Below are 26,252 nucleotides of genomic sequence, written 5' to 3'. Positions count from 1 at the left end.
AGCAACAGGTGGGCAGAGGGGACCCAGGCCGCCTCCTCTGCATAAGGGGAGGCTGATCAAAGCAAGACCCCCACCACTATCACCCTCAACTCCCCAACCCACATTTCTAGAAATCCAGGGGGAGGAATTGAACTTGCACCACAAGAGACTCAGTGGTTCATCACTTGTGCCCTCCACAATTCAGAAAAATAATGCATTATTGTCCATTTAGGGTAAATGCCACCCACCTCCCAGAGACCAATAAGAGCCTCTGCCAGGTCCCGTCGACTAAGCAATGCAGGTTGTTGGGGGAGGGCCTTCTCTGTGGCCGCCCCGGCTGTATGGAACCAACTTCTACTGCTCCCACCCTACTGGCCTTTTGTAAGGCCACGAAGGCCTTTGCCAGCAGGGGGGCCGTGAATAGTCCAACTTCCATGGCCAACCTGTATGCATGGGATTATGACTGTTTTGTAATGAATGGGTTCTTTTTATTATGGGGTGTTATAGATGTTATACAGAATCCCTTGCTACGTCACAATTCATCTTTCGCGGATTCGCTATTTCACGGGGTTTTTCAATGGGAAAGAAGGGGGGCGTCCTCCTTCACCCCGCGTGGTACCTTAGAGAATCTCAGCGGTCACCAGCGGTGCGTTGTTAACAATACAGGGAGGGTTTAAAGTCCAAATACTCATTAAACACATTAAAAACATCTTTCCTCTATTTTGTGGAAATTCATTTTTCACAGGTGGTCTTGGAATGCAACCCCTGCGAAAAACCAGGGATCACTGTATTCAACTTATTATTATTATTATTATTATTCTGTATCTACTTGTATTTATATTATTATTGTAAGCCACCTGAGTCCTTCGGGACTGGGCGGGATACTATAATAAATAAGTCGAATAAATAAATTTAGGGCAGGGGGGAGTAACTGGCTGTGGAATTCTGGGGGTTGAAGTCCCGCCGGTCTTAAAAGTTGGACCCTTTGGGGTTTACAGAGAAAAAGTCCCGGCTGTCGGATCTCCTCTAGGGAGGTTCAGAGGGACCAAGGTCGGGTTTGGAGGTGGGAGGGGGCATCCCTGTGCCAGCCACCCCTCCACACACACACACAGTGCCCGGGGAGGGAGGGAGGGAGGGAGGGGGGCTGCCTGGGGACCTCAGTGGCAGCCGCAGCTGTCGGCCACCATGCCGTCGTACTGCTTGAGGACCACGGTCTCGTCGTCGTCGAAGTAGAGCAGGTTGATGGAGAAGAGCTTGTCCGGGACGCAGCAGGGCGGCTGGACCTCCGGGCTGAGCTTCAGGGCGTGCATGATGGACTGGACGGTGGCGTGGTTGGTGGGCCGCATGCTCTGGCCCAGCGGGAAGCGGCAGGTGCCCTTGCAGTGGTAGGCGTTGTAGCCGCGCGGGGAGATCACCCAGCCCGTCCAGCCGATCTCGTCAAAGTCCACCGGCAGCGGGTAGCGCTGGCAGGGCAGGGGGCTCTCGGCCCAGCGGGGGCTGCGGCTGCGGTTGGAGGGGGGCTCGGGGGCAGACAGCAGGCCTGCAGGTGAGGGGGGGCACAAAGGGGGCAATAGAATTAATTTTTTTTCCAGGTAATTTTTTTTTTCTCCATACAAACTTTTTCAATACATTTCAAAATAACTCCATAATACAATAAAAGCAGTATTGAGTTAGTTCCCCCTTTCGATAAATTATTAGTTCCGAATTAATTACCTCCGGTATTCATCAAACCCCTCAATCTTGACCTCTGATTTTGTCATCTAGATGTCTTAATTTTCTTCTAATTGAATTCAACTTTGATTCCCTTTAAGCCTTTTTCGATTATTCACTATCCGTTTACTAATTCAGGTGTATGGCATTGTGCCTACCCCCCCCCCTCCTTATGTATTCTCCAGAACCCTTGCAAGAGAAAAAGACTTTATCCACTAAAAATTCTTCTTGTGAAATCTAATTAATATAATAATAATAATAAAAATAATAAAAATACAAAGAAAGAAAATTGCACATCAAACAAAGAAGAGAAAGGAAAGAAACACAGAAGACTGGGGGGGGGACTCCTTCCCCCCAAGTCCATCACTTTACGCTTGGAAACACTCAACTGCAGCCTCCATGGCTTTGATCACTTGGAAGAGGGGGACTCACCGGGGAAGCCGCCACTGGGCAGGGCTGGTGCCCTCCGCCCGTCGTCCGTGAACAGGACCAGCATGGGCTTCTTGCTGGTGTGGTGGTCCCTGCCGGAGGCGAACTGCACGGCGTGGGGGTCCAGGGCGGCCCCTCCGAGGCCCTGCACCGTCACCAGCAGGCCCTGGTTGCTGCTCTCTTCCGACACCCAGTCACGGACCTGGAAAGGGGGGGGGCAATCGGTTGGCCTCCCCCTGCTGAGCTCCAGGGAGTGAGCCCAGCCCCCAGTCACCTCCCTCTTCCCGCTTGTTATACCTCTAGCTATGCAGCCAAGCATTCTACCTGCTTTCCCTAATGCCTGACCCCACTTGTTCTCAGCCCCCCCTACACAGACATGTAGGTGGGGGGCATCTTGCAGGGCTCAAGTGAGTGAGCCAAGCCCCAGACAACCCCCCCCCCCCCCCTGTTCTCAGCCCTCAAACACATACATGCAGGTGGGGGCATCAGTGAGGGTCCTGCAGCGGTCGAGTGAGTGAGCCAAGCCCCAGGCAAACGCCCCCCCATACAAGCACACAGATGCATGTGGAATCCAGGGTACCCAAGCCCCCTCCCCATGGCCCCCCCTGGAGGGCAGCACTCACCGCCTGGGTGATGGAGAAAACCTCCCAGCCGAAGCCCTGCAGGGCCAGCAGCCGGGCCGAGAGCAGCTTTCTCCCCTGGGGGGCTTCCGGGTGGTCCTTGTCCAGCACCTGGTAAATGCTCACCTGGGGGGGGAGAATGAGAGTAGGATGAGCTGAAGTCTTAAGGTGGGGGGGCCTTCCCCCCCCCCCAGAGATTCAGGGGACTCTGCACATGCTCCCCTAACCTGGTGGTCTTTCTCCGGCTGCTGTCGGTCAGTTTTTTTAGCCCACCTTTTGCAACCTGGTCACCTCCCAAAATATGATGGGACTACATCTCCTATCATCCCCAGTGGCCCCCGCTTGATGGCCGCTTTTGGAAAAGGAAGAGGGCAAGGGGGAGGGGAGGGGGAGAAGGAGGAGGGGTGAGGAGTGGGAGGAGGCAGAGGAGGGAGGAATAGAAGGCAGTGGGGATGGAGGGGCTCCCCCAATAGACCATAGGGGCAAAGAGGAGCCTCCCTTGTCAGGGTCAGTCTACCTCGGAGGGCCAGGAGAGCTCAGTTCCTGCCCCCCAGGAGGCCAAGATGCCCCCAAGGAGCAGCTGCCCTCCAATTCTGGGGCGGGGGCGCCACTGGGGGATGCTTCAGCACTAGAGGTATTGGGTGGGGGTGGGGGTGTCCCAGCTGGACCTGCAGGCAGTGGGCAGCCTCTCCGCTGGACGTCCAGGGGGCCTCTGAGCGTACCTGGCAGTAGTGCTGCCTCTGCAGGGTGGCCCCCTCGCCCCCCCTGGCCCGCAGCTTGAAGAGGTGCAGCTCGGCCGAGAGGACAATCTCGTTCTTGGCCACGCTGGACACCAGGAAGAGCAGCATCTGGTCACCGTGAGCTGAAAGGGAAGGAAGGGGGGGGTTGGCACCGAGAGGCCCACGACAGCCCTGCCAGGTGGAGCGAAAGGAAGAGGAGCGGGGCCCATGCGCCCCACTGGGTCTGGGTCTGCAAAGGGTCCCTCATTGGTTCAGCCGGGGCAGGCTCTCCCTCTTATCAATCACTCTTTTTCAACTTTGAGAACTTGGGGTGGACTTCAACTCCCAGAGTTCCCCAACCAGATGGGAGTTGGAGTCCCCAAGGCTGAGTGAAAAAAACAGCACTGGAAATGAATCATCTTTAAAGCACCAAAGTTTCCTGCCACCCTTAAAAGGGGCAGAGACTGATCTGCACCAAACCTTTCCCAAAACTTTAGGTGTCCCATCAAAACCAATTTACAGAGCTGCCCCCAACTTCAAAAAGCCCCCTCCCCAATTCTTGACCAATGGGGAAAATGTTTCTTCAACTAATATTCCCAACTGAGGAAGGGGAGGTTAAAAAAAAGAACTTTATTTATTTCATTTTGTTTCGTTTTTTATTTTATTTTATCTTACTTCTTTTTTAAAAAAATATATCTTTATTAGTTATTTGCATATAGGAAAAACACAAAAGAAATAATCAAATACAATTATAAGGACAAGCAAAAAAAGAAAACACAAAAGGAAGAGAAAAGAGGACAGAAGAAAGAAAAGAAGTGAGGGGAAAGGGAAAAGAAAGAAAGAGAAAGAAAGATAGAAAGAAAGAAAGAAAAAGAGGGAGAAAGATAGAAAGAAAGAAAGATAGATAGATAGAAAAAGAGGGAGAAAGATAGATAGAAAGATAGATAGATGGATAGAAAGAAAAAGAGAAAGAAAGATAGAAAGAAAGAAAAAGAGGGAGAAAGATAGAAAGAAAGATAGATAGAAAGAAAGATAGATAGATAGAAAGAAAAAGAGGGAGAAAGAAAGAAAGGGTGGCTTATATCAATAAAAGATTACAATAGAAAAAAGTCAAATATAAAGAAACCCCATTGAAACTGGTCAAATGAATGATCAATTATAACAACTAATAAAACCCCTTTAGAGTTTAGACCAGTGTTTCCCAACCTTGACCATTTGAAGAGATCTGGACTTCAACTCCCAGCAACTCCAGATCTCTTCAAGTGGCCACGGTGGGGAAACACAGCTGTAGAGGGACCCTGCCCCCCCCCTCCCACCATCCCTGGGCCGGAACTAAGAACTTTCTCCCAATCTTTGGGAATGACCATAACGGTCAAAAGAGGGAAGAGAAAGCTGGATCTCTTGTTTCCAGTGTTCAAATATTCAACCCCCCCCCAACAGACACAAACGCTGCTCATGCTCAGGGGCTTGGAGGGAGATTTGGGGGTGGGGGGACACACCTGTTAGCCAAATTGAGGGGGGGGCAGAGGGCAATTTCAAGGCAGAAAGGGGTTCAGTCCTGGAGTGGAAGGAGAAATTGCTGCACACAGTGAGGGGGGGGGTTAGAAAGAACGGGGGGGGCTCCAGGATTTTGAGATGCTTTTTAAAAAACTGTTTTTTAATCTTTTATGATTTTTTAATGTGTATTTTCTATATCCCGTTGTAAGCCCCCCAGAGTCCTTTGGGAGTTGGGCGGCGTAGAAATACAATAAATCAAATTAATTAAATCAAATTAAATTGTCAGTTGCCAACTCTGGGGGGGGGGGGGCAAAGAAGCCCCTCCCCCATCTGCACAACAGAAGCCCCCCCCCCCTCCATGGCAATAGGGGCAGGAGGTGGCCTTGCCCCCAGCTCTTCCAGTTTGTCAGAAAGGACTCCAGTTCCCATCCCTCCCTGGTCAAGGATGCCCTGGAGTGGTCAGCCTGGTTTAAAGATGGCCTGAGTCCCCAGGGAGTTGGGCAGCATAGGAAAAGAAAGAAAGAGAAAAGAGAGAGGGAGGGAGGGAAGGAAGAGAAAGAGAGAGAGAGAGAGGGAGAGATGTGAGAGAGAGAGGAAGGAAGGGAACATGAGAGGGAGAGAAAGGAAGGAAAGAGAAAGAGAAAGTGACACAAAGTGAGAGAGGAAAAGGAAGGAAGGAAAAAGAAAGAAAGAAAGAATCAGGGGAAAGGGGGGGCAGGTTAGAAGAGGGGAGACTCAGGCTCTTCTAGATGACCTCTTAGGCATCCCTGTGAGGAATCACAAAGCTAGAAGGGACTTTGAGGTCTTCTAGTCCATCCTGGGGAGGACGCACAGCATGTCAGACCAATGGCTCTCCCCACAACTTCTGCATGGAAGCCCTTCAAGAGATGGGGGGAAGAGGGGGGGGCTTTTCTTGCCTGTCCCACTGCTCCCTCTCTAGCAGGAGAAGGGGGGGTTATTCTTGAATCTTCAAGCAGCAGCCTTGGAATTAACCCCCCTGCCCCCTCCTCTCCTTCTCCCCCCACTTCTTCCTGCAGCAAAGCCCCCTGCCCACTCCGGGCACTCACTCCGGTCCAGGAAGCTGCGCACGGTGTTGCCCTCCAGGAGGTGGGGGTCCTTGGTGACCCCATCAGCGTCAGCCACAGTGTTGTAGAGGTCCACCATGTACTGCGGGGGCTCCTTGGCCTCTCGGGGGATCTGGGGGGGCTCCGCGATGCCAAAGACCTCCAGCAGCTGCTTCAGGGCCTGGTCCCGGGTGTCTTCGGAGCCCCAGGTGGGCTTGGCGGGCAAGGCAGGGGCCCAGGTGAGCAGGAGCAGCAGCAAGGACAGGAGCTTCATCATCTCAGGTGCTTCTGGGTTCCTCAAGAGGACTAGCTGCTCTGGGCCGGCCCAGGCCTCCTTTATAGCCCCCCAGCCAAAGGGGCAGGGGCTGATGGGCCATCAAGGCAGAGCAGGGGATGAATGGGCCCACTAACAAGGTGCCAATCACCCCATTAGCTCAGTCCACACCTGCCAGGGCTGTGGATTCCTTGGCAGGGACACACACACCCTTCCAGTTTGGGGGAGGGGGGCTTGACTGTGTGCTTGGGGTTGGCAGGAAGGAGTGGGGAGAATCCCCCCCCAAACACACAGACAGGCCTCCCCAAAGTTTATTGAGGGTGGGAGGCTGCCAGCCAGGTGAGTTGCCTCTCCACGGGGGGCTAACGGGCATCTCATGGGCAGCGGTGGGGGGCCATTTGCAGACAGGAATTAGGGGGGAAAGTGGGGGGGAAGCAGCCAAAAGGGGGGAGCCCTCCATGGGGCAGTGCCCTTCACCACGAATGGGTCCCTTATAGAAGCATAGAAACAGATTGAGGCCAAAAAGATGGGTGGTCACTGAAGCCCCCAATCACCAGTGCTGCCCCCTCTCCCAGCAGGCTTAATTCCTGAGAACTCTTTAGCCCTCTCTCTCTTCCCAGCCAGCCCCACAGGATCCTCTGCCCCTCCAGTATTTCAGACAGGGGGCCCTCCGATCTGCTCGGGAGAATCTCCAGGGCTGGAGCAAAGCACCCACAACTTCTGGTGGCAAGCAGTCCCACTGGTTAATTGTTCTAACCTTCAGGAAATTCCTCCTTAGTTCTAAGTCCTTAGTTGTAAGGGGCCTGCATAAGTGCCCCCCCCCCTGTCCTATTGTCTCTCCTATATCTCCTATCTCTTCTCCTCTATCCCTGTATCTCTTCTTCCATTCTCTCATTGATACATTTTACTCCTCTATTTTCTCTTCTCTTCTTTCTCTAATGTATTTTACTCAAGTGAATCTTCTATGAACTTCATTGTGTATTATTGTGTATTGGAAGGAAGGAAAATTAAATAAATAAATAAGTTGCTGCTCTCCTTGTTTAATGTCCACCCATGGCTTCTTGTTCCACCCTCGGGGGCTTTGGAGAAGAGCTTGACTCCCTCTTCTTTGTGGCAGCCCCTGAGATCCTGGACGGCTGCTCTCCCGTCTCCCCTGGTCCTTCTTTCCATTCAACTGGACATAAACCCCGTTCCTGCAACCGTTCGTTCTGTGTCTGAGCCTCCAGTCCCCTAGTCCTCCTTGTGGCTCTTCTCTGCACTCTTTCCAGAGTCTCCACATCCTTTTTGTATCCTGGTGACTAAACTTGGATGCGGAATTCCAAGTGTGGCCTTACTAAGGATTTACAAAGCAGCTGCCAAGACTTCACGTGATCCTGATTCTCTGCCTCTGTTTCTGCAACCAAGGATTGGATCCGCTCTTTAGGCTGCTGTTGCTGCAGGGGGAGACACATCTGGTTCCTCTTGTGGTCTAGACTAGAGACCAAGGTCTCCTGTCTCCACTATTGTTCACAGGTGGTTCTTTTTAAAATTTTAGATTTTTGGCCCAGTAGGCTTCTGGAACGGTCAGCCTTATACATGTGACCTGTTGCAATCTATTGTCCTGTTTGTTGCCACATGACCCATGTCCAGACCTCCAAAGGGGAGGGGTGTATTCCAGCCCCTCACCCCCACACCTGCAGTTCCCAGGCCCCCCCGCATCCATCCCCCCCCCAGAAGACATCCCTTGGCCCTGCATCATTATTTTTTTGAAGTAATGGCTACTCCAGATGACAAAATTAGATTTATTTTTTTCCTTTTTTTTTACAAGCACAACTTTGGAAAAATAAACCTGGGGAAAAATGTCACATCTATGAATAATTTATGATTGATTGAAGTGTGTAATGATGCATTTATTGTAATGTTATAATGTTTGAAGGTATATGGATTTATGTATGGATTGAAATAAGAAAATGTTGGATACCCTTCTGTCTGAAGTCGTGTGGGGTCTCCTGCCTAGGCAGGGGGCTGGACTAGATGACCTCCAAGGCCCCTCCCAGCTCTGTTGTTGATGTTATTATGTTAGATGGGGCCCGTCTTGAGGCTGCCCATTTCCCCATAGGTTTTAAAAAATCTTCAGGCTCCCCAAAATCCAAGAAATCCCTAAACCAGGCGGTGCCTTTATGGGTCAGGGGGCTTCGATCGGGCATTCTGGCCCCCTTGGTTAGAATGAGCCCCATTTGGGTCACTGCGCAAATGGATTAAACCTGGAGAAAGAGCTTCTGCGTGAATAGCTAGACTTGAGTTACACCCCCCCACACCATGAAGGATGACTCCCCCCCCAAGAACCAGCCAGCCCCAGCCTCAGTCTTTCCAGCCCCCCAAGAAGAAAATGCAGCCTGGTTGGAGTTGCAATGAAAATCCCTCTGGAGCTTTTGCTCCATCACCCTGGATGCCAACCCCACCAGCTGGACCCTCCCGTTCTGGATTGCTTTTATTTCTACATCGCATCTTCCCTCTTCCAGGGTGCTGCAGTCGCTCTGAGGAGGAGAGAAGTGGGAGGGGGGCACGGCTGTTGCCCTCATTTCCTTCAGACGTGGGGTAGCATGGAGGCCCCCGAAGGTTTGGGTCCACACTTGCACGTCCGGATGACAAAGAGGGTGCGCAGCTCTCCGGTCCGGCTTTGGAAAGTCTTTGTCTCGTAACTGTCAGGGATGCAGTGATGGGCAGCGGCTCTGGTCCCCACTGGCTCCCTAGGGGAGGGGGAGAGACAGGGGCCGTGAGGAAGGAAAAATTATCTACCGAACCGTCTTCTGCCTTATGAATCCCAGTGGCCGGTTAAGTCCCACAGAGCCGGCCTTCTCCAGGTCCCGTCAGCCGGGCAATGCCATCTGGCAGGGCCCAGGGGAAGGGCCTTCTCTGTGGCAGCCCCAGCCCTCTGGAATCAGCTCCCCCCCCCCGAGATTTGTACCTCCCCCTCCTGGCCTTCCATAAGGCATTGAAGATGCATCTCTGCCAACAGGCTTGGAGGCACTGAAGTTTCTACACCCACTCCTGGCCCATGAGTGAAGAATGGTGGAATGAAGGGGAATGGTCAGTTTTTAAATATTAGGGTGTTTAGAGTGTAACTTATGTTTAGATGTTTACTTGTCTTAGTACTGACATTTTAAGGTATTTTTAATATTAGATTGTTTTACATTCTCTGCTTGTTTACTTTGAACTTCCCTGAGTCCCAGAAGAAATGTGATTAGATGGAGGGATGGAGGGATGGATAGGTAGGTAGGTAGGTAGGTAGGGGGAGAGCGAGAGAGATACAAGCAAGGCAAATGAGGCTACAAGTGATGAACCTAAAAAGCAGCCCCCCCCCCCTTACCAGAAAGAGAGAAATGATGGGAGGGGGGAGGAGAGAGAGACAGAGAGAGGGGGAGAAATCAGAGCCAATGCCCACTTTTCTCTCTCTCTGTCTCTCTTCCTCTCCAGATGTTGAATTCTCAGAATTCACATCCCTCCCTGCACTCTTGGGGGGGGGGGGGCTTTGCTCTACTCTTGCCCCCCAGACCAGGAGCAAAGCGGGCAGCCTCCCTCCCTGTCTGTCTGTCACAGCCTCTAAGCCCAGGACCCCAATACACACCAGGAGGAAATGAAAGGGGGGACTCGCTGGGGGTGTATGTTTATGTGTGTGTGTACCTGCCCCCCCAACCCCCACCTGGGCTGCCTTACCTTTGGCATCTTCCTGAGCACCGTCCCAGGTCCATTTCCTGGAAGATTTGGAAGACAAAAGAGAAGAGAAAGGGGCTGGGGGCTCCCTTTGCAAAGAGCTGGTCTTTCTCCCCCAGCCCCAAATAAATGGTGTTGAGTCCTTTTCTAAAAAAACCCACCCAATTCCCAAATTCCCCTCACCCCCCCCCCTCTCTCTCACAGGGGCACTCTTGGCTGTGGAGGATGGGTGAGGCTGGCATGGCCCCCTTCTACCTCACCCCACCTCTTAAGGCCCCAAATGGCTACCAGCCCCCCTTTTTTGAGGGTCAGGCTGAGCTCTGCCCAGGTGCCCGGATTCCGGGCCCTCTGCCCTCGGCCTCCCCCCAGCCCCAAACCCTGCCGAGGAGCAATGACATTTGGGGGGTTCTTTTGAACAATTTCTTTGTGTTGTAAGCATCACGATAGAACTAATAAATAATAAATAAACTTGCTTGACCTGGTTTTAAATGTCCGTGGTTTTAAGATTTGAGACGTAAATATAAGAAAATTAAGAAAAATTAAAGTAAATAAAAATTATGGCAATTTTTTCCCCTTTTTTATTTAACCAAGACACTAACTACCTATCGTGAAAGAGGTTTAATGTAAAAACCATATATTTGTATTCGTTTTCACATTCCCCATTTTCAAATTACATTTTTGTGGTCTGTGTATATGCAAACATATATATTTTGTTGTCTTGGTGTTTTTTTCTTTAATAAAGATTTTTTAAAAATTATGACCAAAAATTTAGGTTTTATGCTTGGGTTTCATACATTTTGTATTTTGTATTTTTCACTGCTATTGTTTTGTAAGCCGCTCTGAGTCCACTGGAGAAGGGCAGACTAGGAATCCAAATAAATAAATAAAAATAAAATATTTTGTAAGCCCCCCCCTCCCCCCCCGAGTCTGCAGAGAGGGGCAGCAAACAAATCTAATAAATTATTATTAAATTATTATTATTAAATAAAACCGAAAACCCAAAATTGCCCTAAGGAGCAGTCATAGTCGGTGCAGGAATTCCAGGCTGCGACCATATTTTTTGGGGGGGGGTCTTTGCTTGGGAGAAACTGCAGTGGGAGAGATGCTGCTTGGATCCCCCTGGATTCTTGCTTTCCCCCCCCCCCACAAACTAACTCCTGGGCCCTTTGCTGTGACTTGGGGGGGGGGGACACCATTCCCTTGGGGAGGGGGCAACGGGTGGGGGGGCACCCAAGCACAGACCTTCCGCTGCTCTCTCCTCCTCCCTCCGGCGTCCAGCACCACCTCCGAGTAATGTTCCCAGCGGGGCAGTCGGTGGCAAGGGGTCCCTTGGGCCCGACAGCCCTCCAGCGTCCGGACCAGGCGCTTCCCGTTGGGGCCCTGCAGGAGGACCGAGTGGAACCCCATTGGCCGGCAGAACGGCCCACCTGGCAGGGAGGCAAGAGAGTCACCCACCAGTGGACACCAGCTGCACCGGGCTCGGTGGCAGAGCCTCCTTCTGCACAGATAGACAGGCCCCTCTCTGCTCTGCTGCCCCTGGGAGACTGGCTACGTTCCTTCGTTCATTCATTCGTTTATTTGTTCGTTCATTCGTTACTTAGTTTCTTACTTGTTCTGTTCATTCATTAGTTAATTAGTTAGTTCATTAGTTTGTTTATTCAGTAGTTAGTACGTTAGTTAGTTGGTTCCTTCGTTCATTTGTTCACTTGTTCATTCATTCGTTAGTTAGTTTGTTATTTAGTTCATTTGTGCGTCAGTTTGTTCATTTGTTCATTCATTTGTTAGTTACAATTAAAAAGTAAAAATGACAATAAAGCTTATTTTGTCTTACTTTATCTTCTATCTTATCTTCTATCTTATCAATTCATTAATTGATAACCAATCAATTATCCACTCCATGAACTGGGTTGCAATGGGAGACCCAGCCTGGCGTAGGGAGTGAGGCCTAGAGCTCTGCCTGGTCTTGTGGGGAGGGGGAAAGAGCTGCCCCCCCATTCCAAGGCATCTTCTCCAGCCCTTGCAGGCCAACCCTCCCCCCCTTGGGACCCCAAGCAACACCCCCCCCCCCCCAGGTTCCTCGTCCCAGCCAGGACCCATCTTGGCCCGTCTGGAGGCCCGTCTGGCTCACCTCGGGTGGGAGGGGCCCCGGCACAGCTGCCCACGTCCAGGGTCTGCTCCAGGGGGGAGTCGGGGAAGAAGGTCTTCAGGGCGGGCGAGCGGACGCACTCCTGGGGGCTGGCCTGGCACTGGCACCTGTCCACCACCTCCACCGGTCGAGGGCCCTCGCGCAGCCACCGGTCCTGCACCAGGAGGCGGCTGGGCTGGCAGCGGGAGCCGGGTGGGCAGCAGCGGCCTTGCGGGTGGGGGTCTCCCCCGGGCCCCTCCTGCCAACACAGGGAAGGGAGGGGAAGGCCCAGGCGGGAGTCAGAGGGAAACCACATGGTGCCCCCCCCAGGCCTCCCTGCCCCAAGACCCCTTTCTGGAAATGGGGGAGGGGGGACGGGGGGCCATGCAACCCTCCCTCCTGCCTTTGGGAGAGGCCCAAGGATCATCCACTCCTTCCTTTTTTCCTTCCTTCTTTTCTTTCTTCCTCCCTTCTTTCTCCTCCCTTCCATGTTCCTTCCTCTCTTCCTCCCTCCTTTTCCTCCTTTTCCTTCCTTGCCTTTGTCCTTCTTCTTCTCTCTCTCTCCCTTCTTTCTCTTCCATCTTCCTCCCTCCTTCTATCCATCTTCCTTCCTCCATCCCTCCTTCGCTCCCTTTCCTTCCTCCTTCCCTTCCTCCTTCCCTGCCTTCCTCCTTTTCCTTCCTTCCATCTTCCTCCCTCCCTCCCTTTCTCTCTCTTTCTTTCCCTCTTTCTTCCTTCCTCCTCCTTCTTTCTCCTCCATTCCATCTTCTTTCCTCCACATTCAAACTGCCCCCTGCCCATCCCCAACTCTTCAACTTGCTCCGTGTGGGGCTACTGGGCTGCCCACCCCCAAATGGAAAGCTCTGCACCCATCCGGCCAGGGTGGGGCTAAGGAAAGAGGTGCCAGGGGGGCCTTCAAGGCCGGCTCTGGACGGGAGGAAGGAAGCCTCACCTTGAGGGTCCGGTGGGAGTCCAGCGGGGAAAGCTTTCTGGGAAGGCCCGAAGGGGTCGATTGCCCCCTGGCAGAGAGGCTTCTGCACAGCCCCACGTCAACGCTCACGGGGCTGCCCGAAAGATCTGCGGAGGAAAACCCACAGGACCATTATGGCTATCACCGATAAGGCCCTGCGTGGCTCAGGACCAGACTATTCATGTCTCCTGCCGCATCCCTCCCAGAGACCGATCAGATCACAAGGAGTTGCCTCCTCCAGATCCCGTCAACTAAACAAGGCAGTTGGGGGTCCCACAGGGGAGGGCCTTCTCTGTGGCTGCCCCGGCCTAATGGAACCAGCTGTCTGTACTGCTCCCACCCGACTGTCCAGAGTTGTGGAGACATGAATGTAACATCTCATCACGTCCGGCCTGTAACTGATTCTCTGTGTATGTGGGTTTGATTGGATAGTTCATCCACACTGCAGAAGACAGGCACAAAATACTGAAGGATCTTCACAAACTTCAACAATGGAATTCAGTGGTGGAAAAAGGTTCTAAGGCAAGAAAATCAAAATGCACAGGTGCAGTCCATGGGCTACCTGGCTCAACAGAAGCAACTGTGAGAGGGACCTTGGAGTCCTGGCGGACGACCGTGTAAACAGGAGCCAGCCGTGGGCAGCAGCTGCCGAAAAAGCCCCCAACACAGCTGCATCAAGAGAGGGATGGAATCAAGATCATGCGAAGGGTTAATAGCACTTTATAAGACCACACTTGGATTCCTACGTCCCTGCAACCGTTCTTCATAGGTTTTAGTCTCCAGTCCCCTAGTCCTCTTTGAGGCTCTTCTCTGCACTTTTTATAGAGTCTCAACATCCTTTTTTTCCATTGTGTCGACCAAAACTGAATGCTGGATTCCAAGTGTGGCCTCACCAAGGCCTTATAAAGTGGCATTAACCCTTCACGTGATCTTCATTCTCTCCCTTGTGCAGCCTAGAACTGGGTTGGGGGCTTTTTTGGCAGCTGCTGCCCACGGCTGGCTCCTGTTTCTCTTGATTTTTCCCACTGTCAGAAAGTTCCTCCTTATTTCCAGGTTGAACCTCTTCTTGGTCAGTTTCCACCCATTGCTTTTTGTCCTCCCCTCAGGAGCTTTGGAGAATAGCTTGACTCCTTCTTCTTTGGGGCAACCCCTGAGATACTGGAAGGCTGCCATCATGTCTCCCCTGGTCCTTCTTTGCATTAAAGTAGCCGTGCCCAGTTCCTGCAACCGTTCTTCGGATGTTTTAGCCTCCAGTCCCCTAGTCCTCTTTGAGGCTCTTCTCTGCACTTTTTCTAGAGTCTCTACATCTTTTTTATAGTGTGGTGACCAAAACCTGATTCAGCAGTCTCAGTTTGGTCACACGAAAGCTTTATACTCGCATATGACCCCGAGATTCCCTCTCCTCCTGCCACCTTCTCCATTTCTCCACAGTGGTGTTATTATCCCAATTTTCATCCCTCTTTTTCTCCAAAAATTACTTGCCTAGTTTTGTTGTTTTTGTCTTTGCAAACAGACACCCCTGCAAGGTAGGCTGCCTGGTTCCACAGTCGGAAATGATCCCCCTTGATTTAGCATTTTGCCCCTTTGCAAAATCCAGCCCTTGTGTAGCTCCCATAGTAAATATGTATATAATAAAATGTCTGTAAAAAAAAGGCTTCCTCTTCCTCCGCATCCCCAGACCCCCCCAGCTGGGTCCCCCCTTCTGCCTCCCACTTAAGGGGAATAACAGGATGAGATTCCTCTTTTCCCAAACAGCCTCCTGGTGGATGGACATTCGGAAATTGACTCTCAAAGGCCTCAATCACAGACAGCAAAGGACTCAGAGCACTGATCACTATTCCTGTCTCATCCCATTATCCCATCCATTATCAATTGCTAATGGCACCAATTATCACACCATCATTGGCCCCACATAATGGAGGTGGGCTGATTAATGCTCCCCCCCCACCTTTTAATTAATCTTTACCGTTGAATTTTAACTCTCCTTTGCCTCTTACGTTTTAAGTTTTTATATCCAGTTTTTCTGTTTTTAACCTTTTATTTGGATGCCACCCAGATAAAGATTCCCTTTGTGTGAGGGAGGGTGGAAGGTTTCCTGCTTTAACAGGGGGCTAGAAGACCCCCAAGGTCGCTTCCAAGCCTAGGATTCTATAGTCTAAATGTGATCGATCAATCAGCATTGAAATACTAAAGGAAGAAGATAAAACACCATCCCACTTTGCTATCAGTTTTTTAAATCACAGAAGATGATAAGACAAACAGACAGACAGATAGAGGATGGATGGATGGATGAGTGGAATAGATAGATAGATAGATAGATAGATAGATAGATAGATAGATAGATAGATAGATGATAGATGGATGGATGGATAGATAGATAGATAGATAGATAGATAGATAGATAGATAGATAGATAGATAGATAGGCAGGCAGGCAGGCAGGCAGGCAGACAGACAGATGGATAGACGGACACATGAATGGATGGACAGACAGACAGATAAATATCTCCCTGGCACATGCATAGGAGAAAGAGGAAGAGGAAGGGAGAGTTGCAATGCACAAGCTACATTCATATTGTCCCAATAGGGAAGAGTAGAGCAATGTCAAAGCCCTAGAATAAAAGACCCCTCCCTAAAAGAGAGAGAGAGAGAGAGGTTTGCAGGGCAAAGGGCCTCTTTCATAGAAACATAGAAACATAGAAGTCTGAGGGCAGAAAAAGACCTCATGGTCCATCTCGTCTGCCCTTATACTGTTTTCTGTATTTTATCTTAGGATGGATCTTTCCACCTGGAGAGGCTGGGCTGAATCAAAAGACAGGTGAAAAGATGCCATGCAGGAAGGAAGGAAGTGGGTGTCTTCTGTGTCTGTGTCTGTGTGTGTCTTCCATTAGCACCTGGGGAGCAGGGGGGGGGGGGGGCAGGAGAGAGACGAGCCATTATCAGCCAAAGGGCCAATATACAAAATCATGGCTGGAGGAGGGGGAGAGAAGGAGGCAGCCCCAGAGGAGATTGGGGGGGGGGCAGAGGGGGGCAGGAAGGATGGCAACAATACAACCCTTGGGGGTCCTTGGCACAATGATAAACAGCTGCAGGGAATAATAGCCCCCCCTAATTGGTTTGCTGTCTCTCACCCTCCAAAAGGGTTTATCCAACCCCAGCCCCTCTGCAGAGACCTTGGCCCCCTTCAGCTCTGCCCTCCCTTCCCCCCCATTGCAGGTAACTATAAGACTATCTGGGGTTCACTTTTCCTGCCCCCCCCCCAACTGTGGGTCATCCCTTGCGCACTCTCTCAGCCTAAAGACTAAGCAATTTATTCCTCTCCAGTGCAGAGCCCATGCTTTGGGGGAGCAAGAGGGAGGTCTAGAGGTCATCTAGCCCAACCCTCCAGCATCTCCAACAAGTGGTCATCCTGGCTCTCTTAGAAGGCACTGCCTTCTCCGGCCAAGGCGGAAGGCCCAGAAGACCTCTTGGCCAGATGCAGGCGGTCAATGTTTTTATTTTATTTATTTTTATTTTATGGTTTTGTTAAGTAAGCTGATTTGTTAAGACCCAAATCAGCATGGCTTTACTGAAGGCAAATCATGTCAGACTAATCTCATTGATTTCTTTGACTATGTCACAAAGGTGTTGGATGAAGGTGGTGCCGTGGATATTGCCTACCTGGACTTCAGCAAAGCCTTTGATACGGTTCCACATAAAGAGCTGATAGATAAATTAGTGAAGATTGGACTTAATTCCTGGATAGTTCAATGGATTTGCAGCTGGCGGAAGCGTAGACATCAGAGAGTTATTGTTAATGGCGAGTATTCTGAGCAGAGTCAGGTTACAAGCGGTGTGCCACAAGGGTCTGTTCTGGGTCCTATTCTTTTTAATATATTTGTGAGTGACATAGGGGAAGGTCTGGTAGGGAAGGTTTGCCTATTTGCCGATGATTCTAAAGTGTGCAATAGGGTTGATATTCCTGGAGGCGTCTGTAATATGGTAAATGATTTAGCTTTACTAGATAAATGGTCTAAGCAATGGAAACTGCAGTTTAATGTTTCCAAATGTAAAATAATGCACTTGGGGAAAAGGAATCCTCAATCTGAGTATTGCATTGGCAGTTCAGTGTTGGCAAATACTTCAAAAGAAAAGGATTTAGGGGTAGTGATTTCTGACAGTCTCAAAATGGGTGAACAGTGCAGTCAGGCGGTAGGGAAAGCAAGTAGGATGCTTGGCTGCATAGCTAGAGGTATAACAAGCAGGAAGAGGGAGATTATGATCCCGCTATATAGAGTGCTGGTGAGACCACATTTGGAATACTGTGTTCAGTTCTGGAGACCTCACCTACAAAAAGATATTGACAAAATTGAAGGGGTCCAAAGACGGGCTACAAGAATGGTGGAAGGTCTGAAGCATAAAACGTATCAGGAAAGACTCCATGGACTCAATCTGTATAGTCTGGAGGACAGAAGGAAAAGGGGGGACATGATCGAAACATTTAAATATATTAAAGGGTTAAATAAGGTCCAGGAGGGAAGTGTTTTTAATAGGAAAGTGAACACAAGAACAAGGGGACACAATCTGAAGTTAGTTGGGGGAAAGATCAAAAGCAACATGAGAAAATATTATTTTACTGAAAGAGTAGTAGATCCTTGGAACAAACTTCCAGCAGATGTGGTAGATAAATCCACAGTAACTGAATTTAAACATGCCTGGGATAAACATATATCCATCCTAAGATAAAATACAGAAAATAGTATAAGGGCAGACTAGATGGACCATGAGGTCTTTTTCTGCCGTCAGACTTCTATGTTTCTATGTAAGTACCTATTAGTGGTAAATAAAGATATAATGCTGTTTATATACATGACAACTGACTCTGGTCCCTCTGGAACCAACTCCCCCCAGAGATTAGAATAGCCCCCACCCTCCTTGCCTTTCCTAAGCTGCTTAAAATCCACCTCTGTCGTCAGGCCTGGGGGAATTGAGATGCTCTTTCCCCCTAGGCCTTTACAATTCTATGCATGGTATGTCTGTATGTATGTTTGGGTTTTTATATTAAGGGGTTTTTAATCGTTTTTAGTATTGGATTATTACTGTACACTGTTTTATGATTGCTGTTAGCCGCCCCAAGTCTCCGGAGAGGGCGGCATACAAAGCCAATAAAACTAAACTAAACTAAACTAGCAAGAGAGAAACTTTAGGACAGGGGACACCCTGCTGGTGTAGGGTCTCCTGTTTGAGCAGTGGGCTGGATTGGGAGACCTCTAAGTCTAAGGACCCTTCCAGCTCCATTCTGATTGAAATCTGGGAGGTTTTCTGGGGGTCTCCCAGTCTCCGCTCCCCCTCCCCAAAATCCAAGGATTCTCAAGCTGCTTAGAGTTGCCTTGAATTGTGAGATGGGCAGCAAATAAATTTTGATAAATGAATTTTTTAAAAAATAATTGCCTCCAGCCAGGCTCCTGCAAAAAGGATGGAGGCTCTGGAGGGGCCCATGATCCATTTATAATATTACATAACTGCTGTAAGAATTGTATTGGCACAATGTTGGAAAGAAGGAGGGGTTCCTACTGAAAAGACAATTATAAAACAGATCCTAGGTTGTGCAGAGCTGGATAAATTGATTATTGAATTGGAGGGAAAAGAAGGCTTGGAATATTATGCTGCTCAAAAATCCTAAAGGGAACCTCAGAGAACCTGGCTCTGAATGAGTGAATGTTTCTCAAATACTTTGTTCTGTACAAAGCTGAATGTGCTGACCACAAAGTGAAGTTGTCAACCAGTGTTGCTTCCCAAGTGGACAGTTTGATTTCCCAGGAGTCTGATTTTCTTGAAGTTATATTTTGTTTTTTAAATGTTCCCTTTATTTTTTTTGAGCAGTGTATAAAACATGGAACCTGTTGCATGAGTGGCTTGAAAGAAGGAAATGAGATAAATATGTTAAATGCATTATTATTAATATCAGGATAGTAAGGACAAATGAACCTAATACTGTATTACATCAATACGTAGAAGAAATATACTACAGTAGATGCTATAATTAAGTTACTTAGAGATATAAAAGCTATAATAGAAGTAGAATAGCAAATAAGCATAAAATAAGAATAGATATATGCATCGTAAAAGGTATTAATGTATGTATATGTTTTGGTGGGTTCTTTGGTTTGGTTTTTATATATATATATCTTATATCTTATATATTAGTTTTTTATATATACAGTGATCCCCCGTTTATTGCGTCCCCAACCATTGCGAACAGGGTACTTCGCGATTTTTCAACCCGGAAGTCAAAATACCATCTACGCATGCGTGCCCGTTTTTTCTATGGGCACGCATGCGTAGATGGCAACCGGGAGATCAGCTGCTGGGCGGCTTCCCTGGGTCTTCCCCCTCTTGCTGGCGTCAGCGAGGAGTTTCCCCACCGCCCACGCAAACTCCTCGCTGCCGCTCGCCCGCCCTTCGCCTGCCCACGCCGTTCGCTCCCCCTCTTGCTGGCGGGAGGGCGAGAAGCCCTCCCCAGCACCTGCTCGCCCGCCCTTCGCCGCTCGCCCACCCTTCGCCCTGGCCGCTTCTTCCCAGTGGAGAAATTCCAGCCCCCACCTGGTCCCGCCCGATCCTCCTCCCTGAGGCAGCTCGCCCTCCCATGGCCGCTTCCTCCACCCTCCATTGCAAGCCCTCGCCACCGCAGCCAACGCGCGCTGCGATCTTCAAGCCCGGCTCCTTTCGGCCCAGCATCCCGGGCCAAGCAGCTGCCTTCCGTGACTGAGCCTGGCTCGCCCGGAAGATCGTAGCGTGCGTTGGCTGCAGCGGCGGCGACATTGCTGCCGGCTTGGCTTCGCTCGCCGCTGCAGCCAACGCGCGCTACGATCTTCCGGGCCAGCCAGGCTCAGCGGATCAAGCCCGGCTCCTCTCGGCCCAGCATCCCGGGCCAAGCAGCTGCCTTCCGTGACTGAGCCTGGCTGGCCCGGAAGATCGTAGCGCGCGTTGGCTGCAGCGGCGAGCGAAGCCAAGCAGGCGCGCCGTTTTCCGCTGACTCCTAAAGCGGGGAAGTTCGCCCGGAGTCAGCGGAGAACGGCGCAACTGTTTTAAAACGATCGGAGCTTTCCAATGAGTCCCAAAGACAAACGGCAAACTTCTGCGTTTGTCTTCGGGACTCATTGGAAAGCCGCGCGGGTGTTTTAAAACATCCCCGCCGACATGGGGGGCTTGCTAGCACCCCCCCAAACCCGGGTTGGGTGTTCGGGGGGGTGCTAGCGAGCCCCCCCTGTCGGCGGCGACGTTTTAAAACAGCCGCCCCGCCCCCCAATCTTCGGCTCCTCGCTAGCGCTGCGGAAGTTTAAAACACCATCTGCACATGCGCAGATGGTGTTTTTACTTCCGCAGCGCTACTTCGCGAAAACCCGCTCGTTGCGGGGGGTCCTGGAACGGAACCCTCGCAACGAGCGGGGGATCACTGTATATCTTATATCTCAGGGACCGCCTTCTGCTGCACGAATCCCAGCGACCGGTTAGGTCCCACAGAGTGGGTCTTCTCCGGGTCCCGTCAACTAAACAATGCCGCTTGGTGGGAGCCGGGGGAAGAGCCTTCTCTGTGGCGGCCCCGGCCCTCTGGAACCAACTCCCCCCAGAGATTAGAACTGCCCCCATCCTTCTTGCCTTTCGCAAGCTCCTTAAAACCCACCTCTGCTGCCAGGCATGGGGGAATTGAGATGCTCTTTCCCCCTGGGCCTTTACAATTTCATGTGTGGTATGTCTGTAAGTATGTTTGGTTTTTTTATATTAATGGGTTTTTTAATCATTTTTAGTATTTATTGGATTATTATTGTACATTGTTTTATTACTTTTGTTAGCCGCCCCGAGTCTCCAGAGAGGGGCAGCATACAAATCCAATAAATAAATAAATAAATAAATATATACAGTATAATGTATTTTTTCTTTTTTGCATTCTTTTTAAAGTTTATATACCCATAAAAAATATTTTTTTAAAAAATAAATAAAATAGCCTACAGCAAGACTCCTGGAAAAAAAAGGTGGAGGCTCTGGAGGAGGGAATAGTGGGGGGCGAGAGAGGATTTGGGGCGAGGTCAAAGGTCATCCTTTCCAAAATCTTGCAGGGAGATTTGCAAGATTGGTTCAGTTGCAGCTGACCCATGAGGTCAAATGGACAGATGAATAAAACACACACACACAACTTTCTCTACCTTCATCTGGAGTTATTTTTCTTTCACTCTTTCTCAGTTGGGTGAAGAAAATAAACGCAGGAAAAGTTGTGTATTGTGGAAGCAACACACACACACACACACACACAAGCTGCCCTTCTGCCCTATTGCCCTTTTCATCACTTCTTTATACATTGTTACGTTAATACAAACTATAATTCTATCCTTGTTTGACAAGTGTAATAAATAAATAAACAAACATCCAGAGAGAGAGAGAGAGAGAGAGAGAGAGAGAGAGAGAGAGAGAGATTTCTCCGCTGCCTTCCTGGATTCAGTGATTTTGGGGGGAGGGTGATTCTGCACTTCAATCGGAACAGAGCTGGAAGGGACCCTCGGGGGTCATCCAGCAACTCCCCTACCCAGGAAGGAGACAGCCAACCCTTTCAGACAGATGGCTGTCCGGTCGGTCTCTCTTCCTCAATCACCTTTGATCTTTTGATCTTCTTGAAATCCTTTGATCTCCTAGGAGAGAGAGGGGGGGGGGGCTTGCAAAGGAATTTTCCCCCTGGAGAAAAACTGAGGATGAATTTCAGTTGATCAGGGGGGGCTTCCTCCCTCCCAACTCACCGTGTCCGAGGAAGACCAGGCGCCTTTGCCTCTTGCAACAGCCTCGCTCGGACGGCAGGTTTCTTCGGCCGCCTTGTGGCCAGCCGGTCACTCCGGCACCTGGGGGGCAGAAATGGCAGATTTATAGCCTGCAGGGGGAGAGCAGTTCAGAAGCTCTAGGAAGAATTTCTCAGAACAGGACAGAGTGGGAAGGGACTTTGGAGGTCATCTAGTCCAACCTCCTGCTCATTAGCCACAGCATTTGGACTTATCTACTGCTTCACAATGCTTTTACAGGCCTCTCTAAGCGATTTACAGAGAGTCAGCCTCTTGCCCCCAACAATCTGGGTCCTCATTTGACCCACAAAGGAAGGAGGGAGGAAAGGAAGGGAGGGAGGAAGGAAGGAAGGAAGGAAGGAAGGAAGGAAGGAATAGCAATAGCATTTAGACTTATCTACTGCTTCCTAGTGCTTTTACAACCCTCTCTAAGTGGTTTACAGAATCAGCCTCTTGCCCCCAACAATCTGGGTCCTCATTTGACCCACCTGGGAAGGAGGGAAGGCTGAGTCGACCTGGAGCTGGTGGTGAGATTCGATCTGTCTGGAACCCACAGTGCATTTTGGACATAAACACTCCAGAAAATGTCCTGAGCTACTTTACGAGAAGAGCCCTCCTCCACTCACAACAGAATCCCCTACACAACTGGACTTACAATCCTAGGTTTAGGAAGCTTAGAACTACGTCGCCTTAAACACGACCTAAGCATAACCCATGAAATCATCTGCTACAACGTCCTTCCTGTCAATGACTACTTCAGCTTCAACCACAACATCACTCGAGCACACAACAGATACAAACTTTAAATAAACTGCTCTAAACTGAACTGCAAGAAATACAACTTTAGTAACCAAGTAGTTGATGCATGGAACTCACTACCAGACTCTGTAGTATCACCTGACCCCAAAAACTTTACCTTTACACTGTCCACTGTTGACCTCTCCCAATTCCTAAGAGGTCAGCAAGGGCCATGCATAAGTGCACCAGCGTGCCTTCCGTCCCCTGTCCTCATGTTTCTCTATTACTAATATCATGTATATAAATATTATTATATCTCTGTATACCACCAATATGTACTTGACAAAACAAATAAGCCAATAAAATAAATAAAATAAACTTCACTACAGCTGAAGGAGCCTGTAGTGCTGCACTCTGACCACTGTGCCACCCCGGCTGAAGGCAGGAGCCGTAACACCATCCTGGTTGAAATGGCTGCCCGGTCTATTTTTGAAAATTTTCCAACGATGGAGCATCCACACGTGTCATGAGGCAAGCTGTTCCACTGATGAGAGGCTCAGTCGCAGCAGGATGCATCAAATCTCATAAAATAAAGAGATTTGGAAGGGGTCTTGAAGGTCTTGTTGTCCAACTTCTTCCCCTCGGCCGTTTCAAACAAATGGTTGTCCAGTCCCTCCTTAAAAGCTACCAGTAATGGAAGCACCCACAACCTCTGAAGTTTGTGGGGGTCCTGGACAGGCCATCCCCCAAAACCCGCTTGTCCTCCAGGAAACAAACATTCAAACGTGGATGGGAATCAACAGTGGTGTAGGTTTGGTCAGTGGGTCATGATTTTAGATCAGATCGGAGGCCACGTAGTTGTAATTTGTCTAATTGTAGTATTTTACGTCTGGTGGAGTCAGGGGTCTCCTGGGCACCCCCACCACAGCTCAAGTGGCCACGTTCTGGAGTAATTGTACTCTCCGAACGTTCTTCAAGGGCAGCCCCATGTAGAGCACGTTGCAGTAGTCGGGCCGTGAGGTGTCGAGGGCGTGAGTGACTGTGAGGAGAGAGTCCTTATCAGGCAGACCTGGGCAAAGGTCCCCCTGGCCACAGCTGAGAGGTCTTCTTCTAATCTCAGCTGTGACTCTGGACTTGGTCCAAGGTCTCTTCCAACTCTGCTATTATATTAAGGGGCTGCCACAAAGGAGAAGGAACCAGGCTGTTCTCCAAAGCCCCTGAGGGCAGGACAAGAAGCAACGGGTGGAAATTAAACAAGGAGAGAAGCAACTTAGAACTAAGGAGGAATTTCCTGAGAGTCAGAAGGGTTGATCAGTGGAACAGAAGTTGCCTCCAGAAGTTGTGGATTCTCCAACACTAGAAAATGTTGGACGACCCTCTGACTGAAGGGCTGTAGGGGGCTGGACTAGAAACATAGAAACATAGAAACATAGAAGTCTGACGGCAGAAAAAGACCTCATGGTCCATCTAGTCTGCCCTTATACTATTTTCTGTATTTTATCTTAGGATGGATATATGTTTATCCCAGGCATGTTTAAATTCAGTTACTGTGGATTTATCTACCACGTCTGCTGGAAGTTTGATCCAAGGATCTACTACTCTTTCAGTAAAATAATATTTTCTCATGTTGCTTTTGATCTTTCCCCCAACTAACTTCAGATTGTGTCCCCTTGTTCTTATGTTCACTTTCCTATTAAAAACACTTCCCTCCTGGACCTTATTTAACCCTTTAATATATTTAAATGTTTCGATCATGTCCCCCCTTTCCCTTCTGTCCTCCAGACTATACAGATTGAGTTCATGAAGTCTTTCCTGATACGTTTTATGCTTAAGACCTTCCACCATTCTTGTAGCCCGTCTTGGAAGACCTCCAAGGTCCCCTGCAACTCCATTCTTCTGTTAAATCCTCCCCCCGAGAAAACATTGACCAGGAATAGGTGTGGGAGGGGGCCCTCCTGATTGTTTTGCAACCCTGGACTCCCCTGGCTCTCTTCCTCACTGTCACCTGCATCTCCCATCATCCCCAGGCATGCTGGTTGAGGAGCATGGGCAAGGCAGATGGGTCCCAACTTTGCTCAGGGGGGCGGGGGGGGGGTCTCCTGCAATCTTCCTGTTCCCAGCTTCTGCAGTAGCCCTTGGGAGGCCTTTGGGGGTTCTCAAATGGGTCTGGGGGGGGGGGGAAACGGACGGGGCAAGGACTTACCCAGGAGGCCGGAGAGGAGGAAGGTCAGCCAAGCTAGGAGCTGCATGGTTCCAGCCAGGAAGGGTTCCCGGTTTGTGCCAGGGTCAGTCCTGGGGATTTATACTGGGGACCCGTTGAGGAGGATGGGGGAGGGGGTGTCGTTCACCTCTGGAGCCAGGACACCCCCAGGCAGGAGGGAGGATGGCTGGGCCCAGGGGAGGAGGCACCAGCCCCACTTCAAAGCTGCCCAGGTGATGGGGTCTGCATTCCCCCCAGGGGGGCGGCTGGCCTGGCTCCACCTGGACTCCCCCCCCCCCAGCTGCCTTTGAAGTCTGGGAGAAGAAAGGGAAACGGGGGAGGGGTCTCTTTGATCACCCAAAAGATGAGAAGCAAGGCAGGGACTTCAATGGCCCCAAAGAGCCCCTGCAGGTGGGCCAAGAAAGGGGTTGCAGCCCCAGACCCTCCGGCAAGGGGTTCAGGAGCAGCCCCCTCCCCAGTTCTGCAAGGGGAGCTCCCCCCACCCACCCAAAGGAAACGCCCCCCCCCCCCAACCTTTCACTCAAACTTATTATTTATTTATTATTATCTATTAGTTCAACTCCCGAAGGACTCTGGGTGGCGTTGTATTGTTTTATATTTTTATTTTATTTTTAAATAAAGTTTATTAATTTTTCATTTTAAAAAACCCGAAATCATAATAGATACAGTAAGTAATTCTGCATTGCTACATTCTTGCATATTTTTCTTTCGGGCTTCGTTACAGTTTTAAAACTGATATACATTTAATTGTGCTACACTTAAATCTTATTTTGATAAAATGAATAATATGCTTATATTTTATACTATTACGCTAAATATTTCTATACTTACACACTGTACCCTTCTATAGACTTTTACACTTACACGTTGTGCATTTCTGTATATATATATTTACATAATGTGCTTCAATTTTAGCTCTTTCTGCTCCTGTTTCTCCTTATGCCGAATCCATTGATAGCATCCGTCCCACTGCAAAGAATTCTGAACCTTTTGGGCCTCGCAAATCCATCGCTAATCTATCTATTTTATTTTCATTTCACTTCTATGCCGCCCAAGCCCTTGGGACTCAGGGTGGCTTACAACTATATAAAAATGCAATTATTATTGGCTATTATTTTATCATATATTTTATTTTGTATTATATATTGTTTTGTTTGTTATTTTATTTTGTGTTTTCTTTTATTTTTACAATGTCTCCATTACGTTTTGTGCTTCGTGGAATCCCAGTTACCTCCAGGAAAGGGGGCTCTGCAAAAGATGCTACCAGGTGGGCTGTAAATGGGGTGGGGGCCTAGCTTGCAGGATCTGCCATTGCCCCCACCCCTCTCCAGCCTCAGACAGGCCACAGCAGCGTGGAGAGACCCAGCAAGTGCAGAGCAAAGTTGACCACTGGCACCCAAAGGGGAAATG

General features: G+C 49.7%; 2 protein-coding genes across 2 annotated transcripts; both read right to left on the bottom strand.

The window, feature by feature from the left end:
* Positions 1-1,134: 1,134 nt before the first annotated feature.
* Positions 1,135-8,853, bottom strand: LOC139158145 (bone morphogenetic protein 2-like). Its single transcript, XM_070735564.1, has 7 exons — positions 8,729-8,853; positions 6,022-6,383; positions 3,461-3,600; positions 2,742-2,864; positions 2,122-2,320; positions 1,725-1,739; positions 1,135-1,519 (listed from the first exon to the last, which is right to left on the bottom strand). Exons 1-7 carry the CDS (start codon positions 8,851-8,853, stop codon positions 1,137-1,139), a joined length of 1,347 nt encoding a protein of 448 aa, XP_070591665.1. The 3' UTR covers positions 1,135-1,136.
* On the bottom strand, positions 8,060-24,870 carry LOC139158144 (uncharacterized). Its single transcript, XM_070735563.1, has 8 exons — positions 24,825-24,870; positions 23,581-23,660; positions 21,848-21,959; positions 13,063-13,187; positions 12,114-12,369; positions 11,228-11,412; positions 9,989-10,026; positions 8,060-9,021 (listed from the first exon to the last, which is right to left on the bottom strand). Exons 1-8 carry the CDS (start codon positions 24,868-24,870, stop codon positions 8,859-8,861), a joined length of 1,005 nt encoding a protein of 334 aa, XP_070591664.1. The 3' UTR covers positions 8,060-8,858.
* Between the last annotated feature and the right edge of the window lie 1,382 nt (positions 24,871-26,252).

This window comes from Erythrolamprus reginae, chromosome 1, assembly GCF_031021105.1.
Source record: "Erythrolamprus reginae isolate rEryReg1 chromosome 1, rEryReg1.hap1, whole genome shotgun sequence".
NCBI classification, from domain to species: Eukaryota; Metazoa; Chordata; class Lepidosauria; order Squamata; family Dipsadidae; genus Erythrolamprus; species Erythrolamprus reginae.
This window is presented reverse-complemented; position numbering and strand designations above follow the sequence as displayed.

Excerpts from the sequence above, each read along its gene's own strand:
- LOC139158145 (XM_070735564.1), bottom strand. The coding sequence starts at position 8,853 with ATGAGGGCAACAGCCGTGCCCCCCTCCCACTTCTCTCCTCCTCAGAGC. Across the intron at positions 6,384-8,728 it reads GGGAGGGTCCAGCTGGTGGG|CCCCTGCCCCTTTGGCTGGG; the intron begins GTTGGCATCCAG and ends ATGGCCCATCAG. Across the intron at positions 2,865-3,460 it reads AGAGGCAGCACTACTGCCAG|GTGAGCATTTACCAGGTGCT; the intron begins GTACGCTCAGAG and ends CTCCCCCCCCAG.
- LOC139158144 (XM_070735563.1), bottom strand. The coding sequence starts at position 24,870 with ATGCAGCTCCTAGCTTGGCTGACCTTCCTCCTCTCCGGCCTCCTGG. Across the intron at positions 23,661-24,824 it reads CCTCCTCTCCGGCCTCCTGG|TCACTCACGCCCTCGACACC; the intron begins GTAAGTCCTTGC and ends CTCTCCTCACAG. Across the intron at positions 10,027-11,227 it reads GGAGGAGAGAGCAGCGGAAG|GAAATGGACCTGGGACGGTG; the intron begins GTCTGTGCTTGG and ends CAAATCTTCCAG.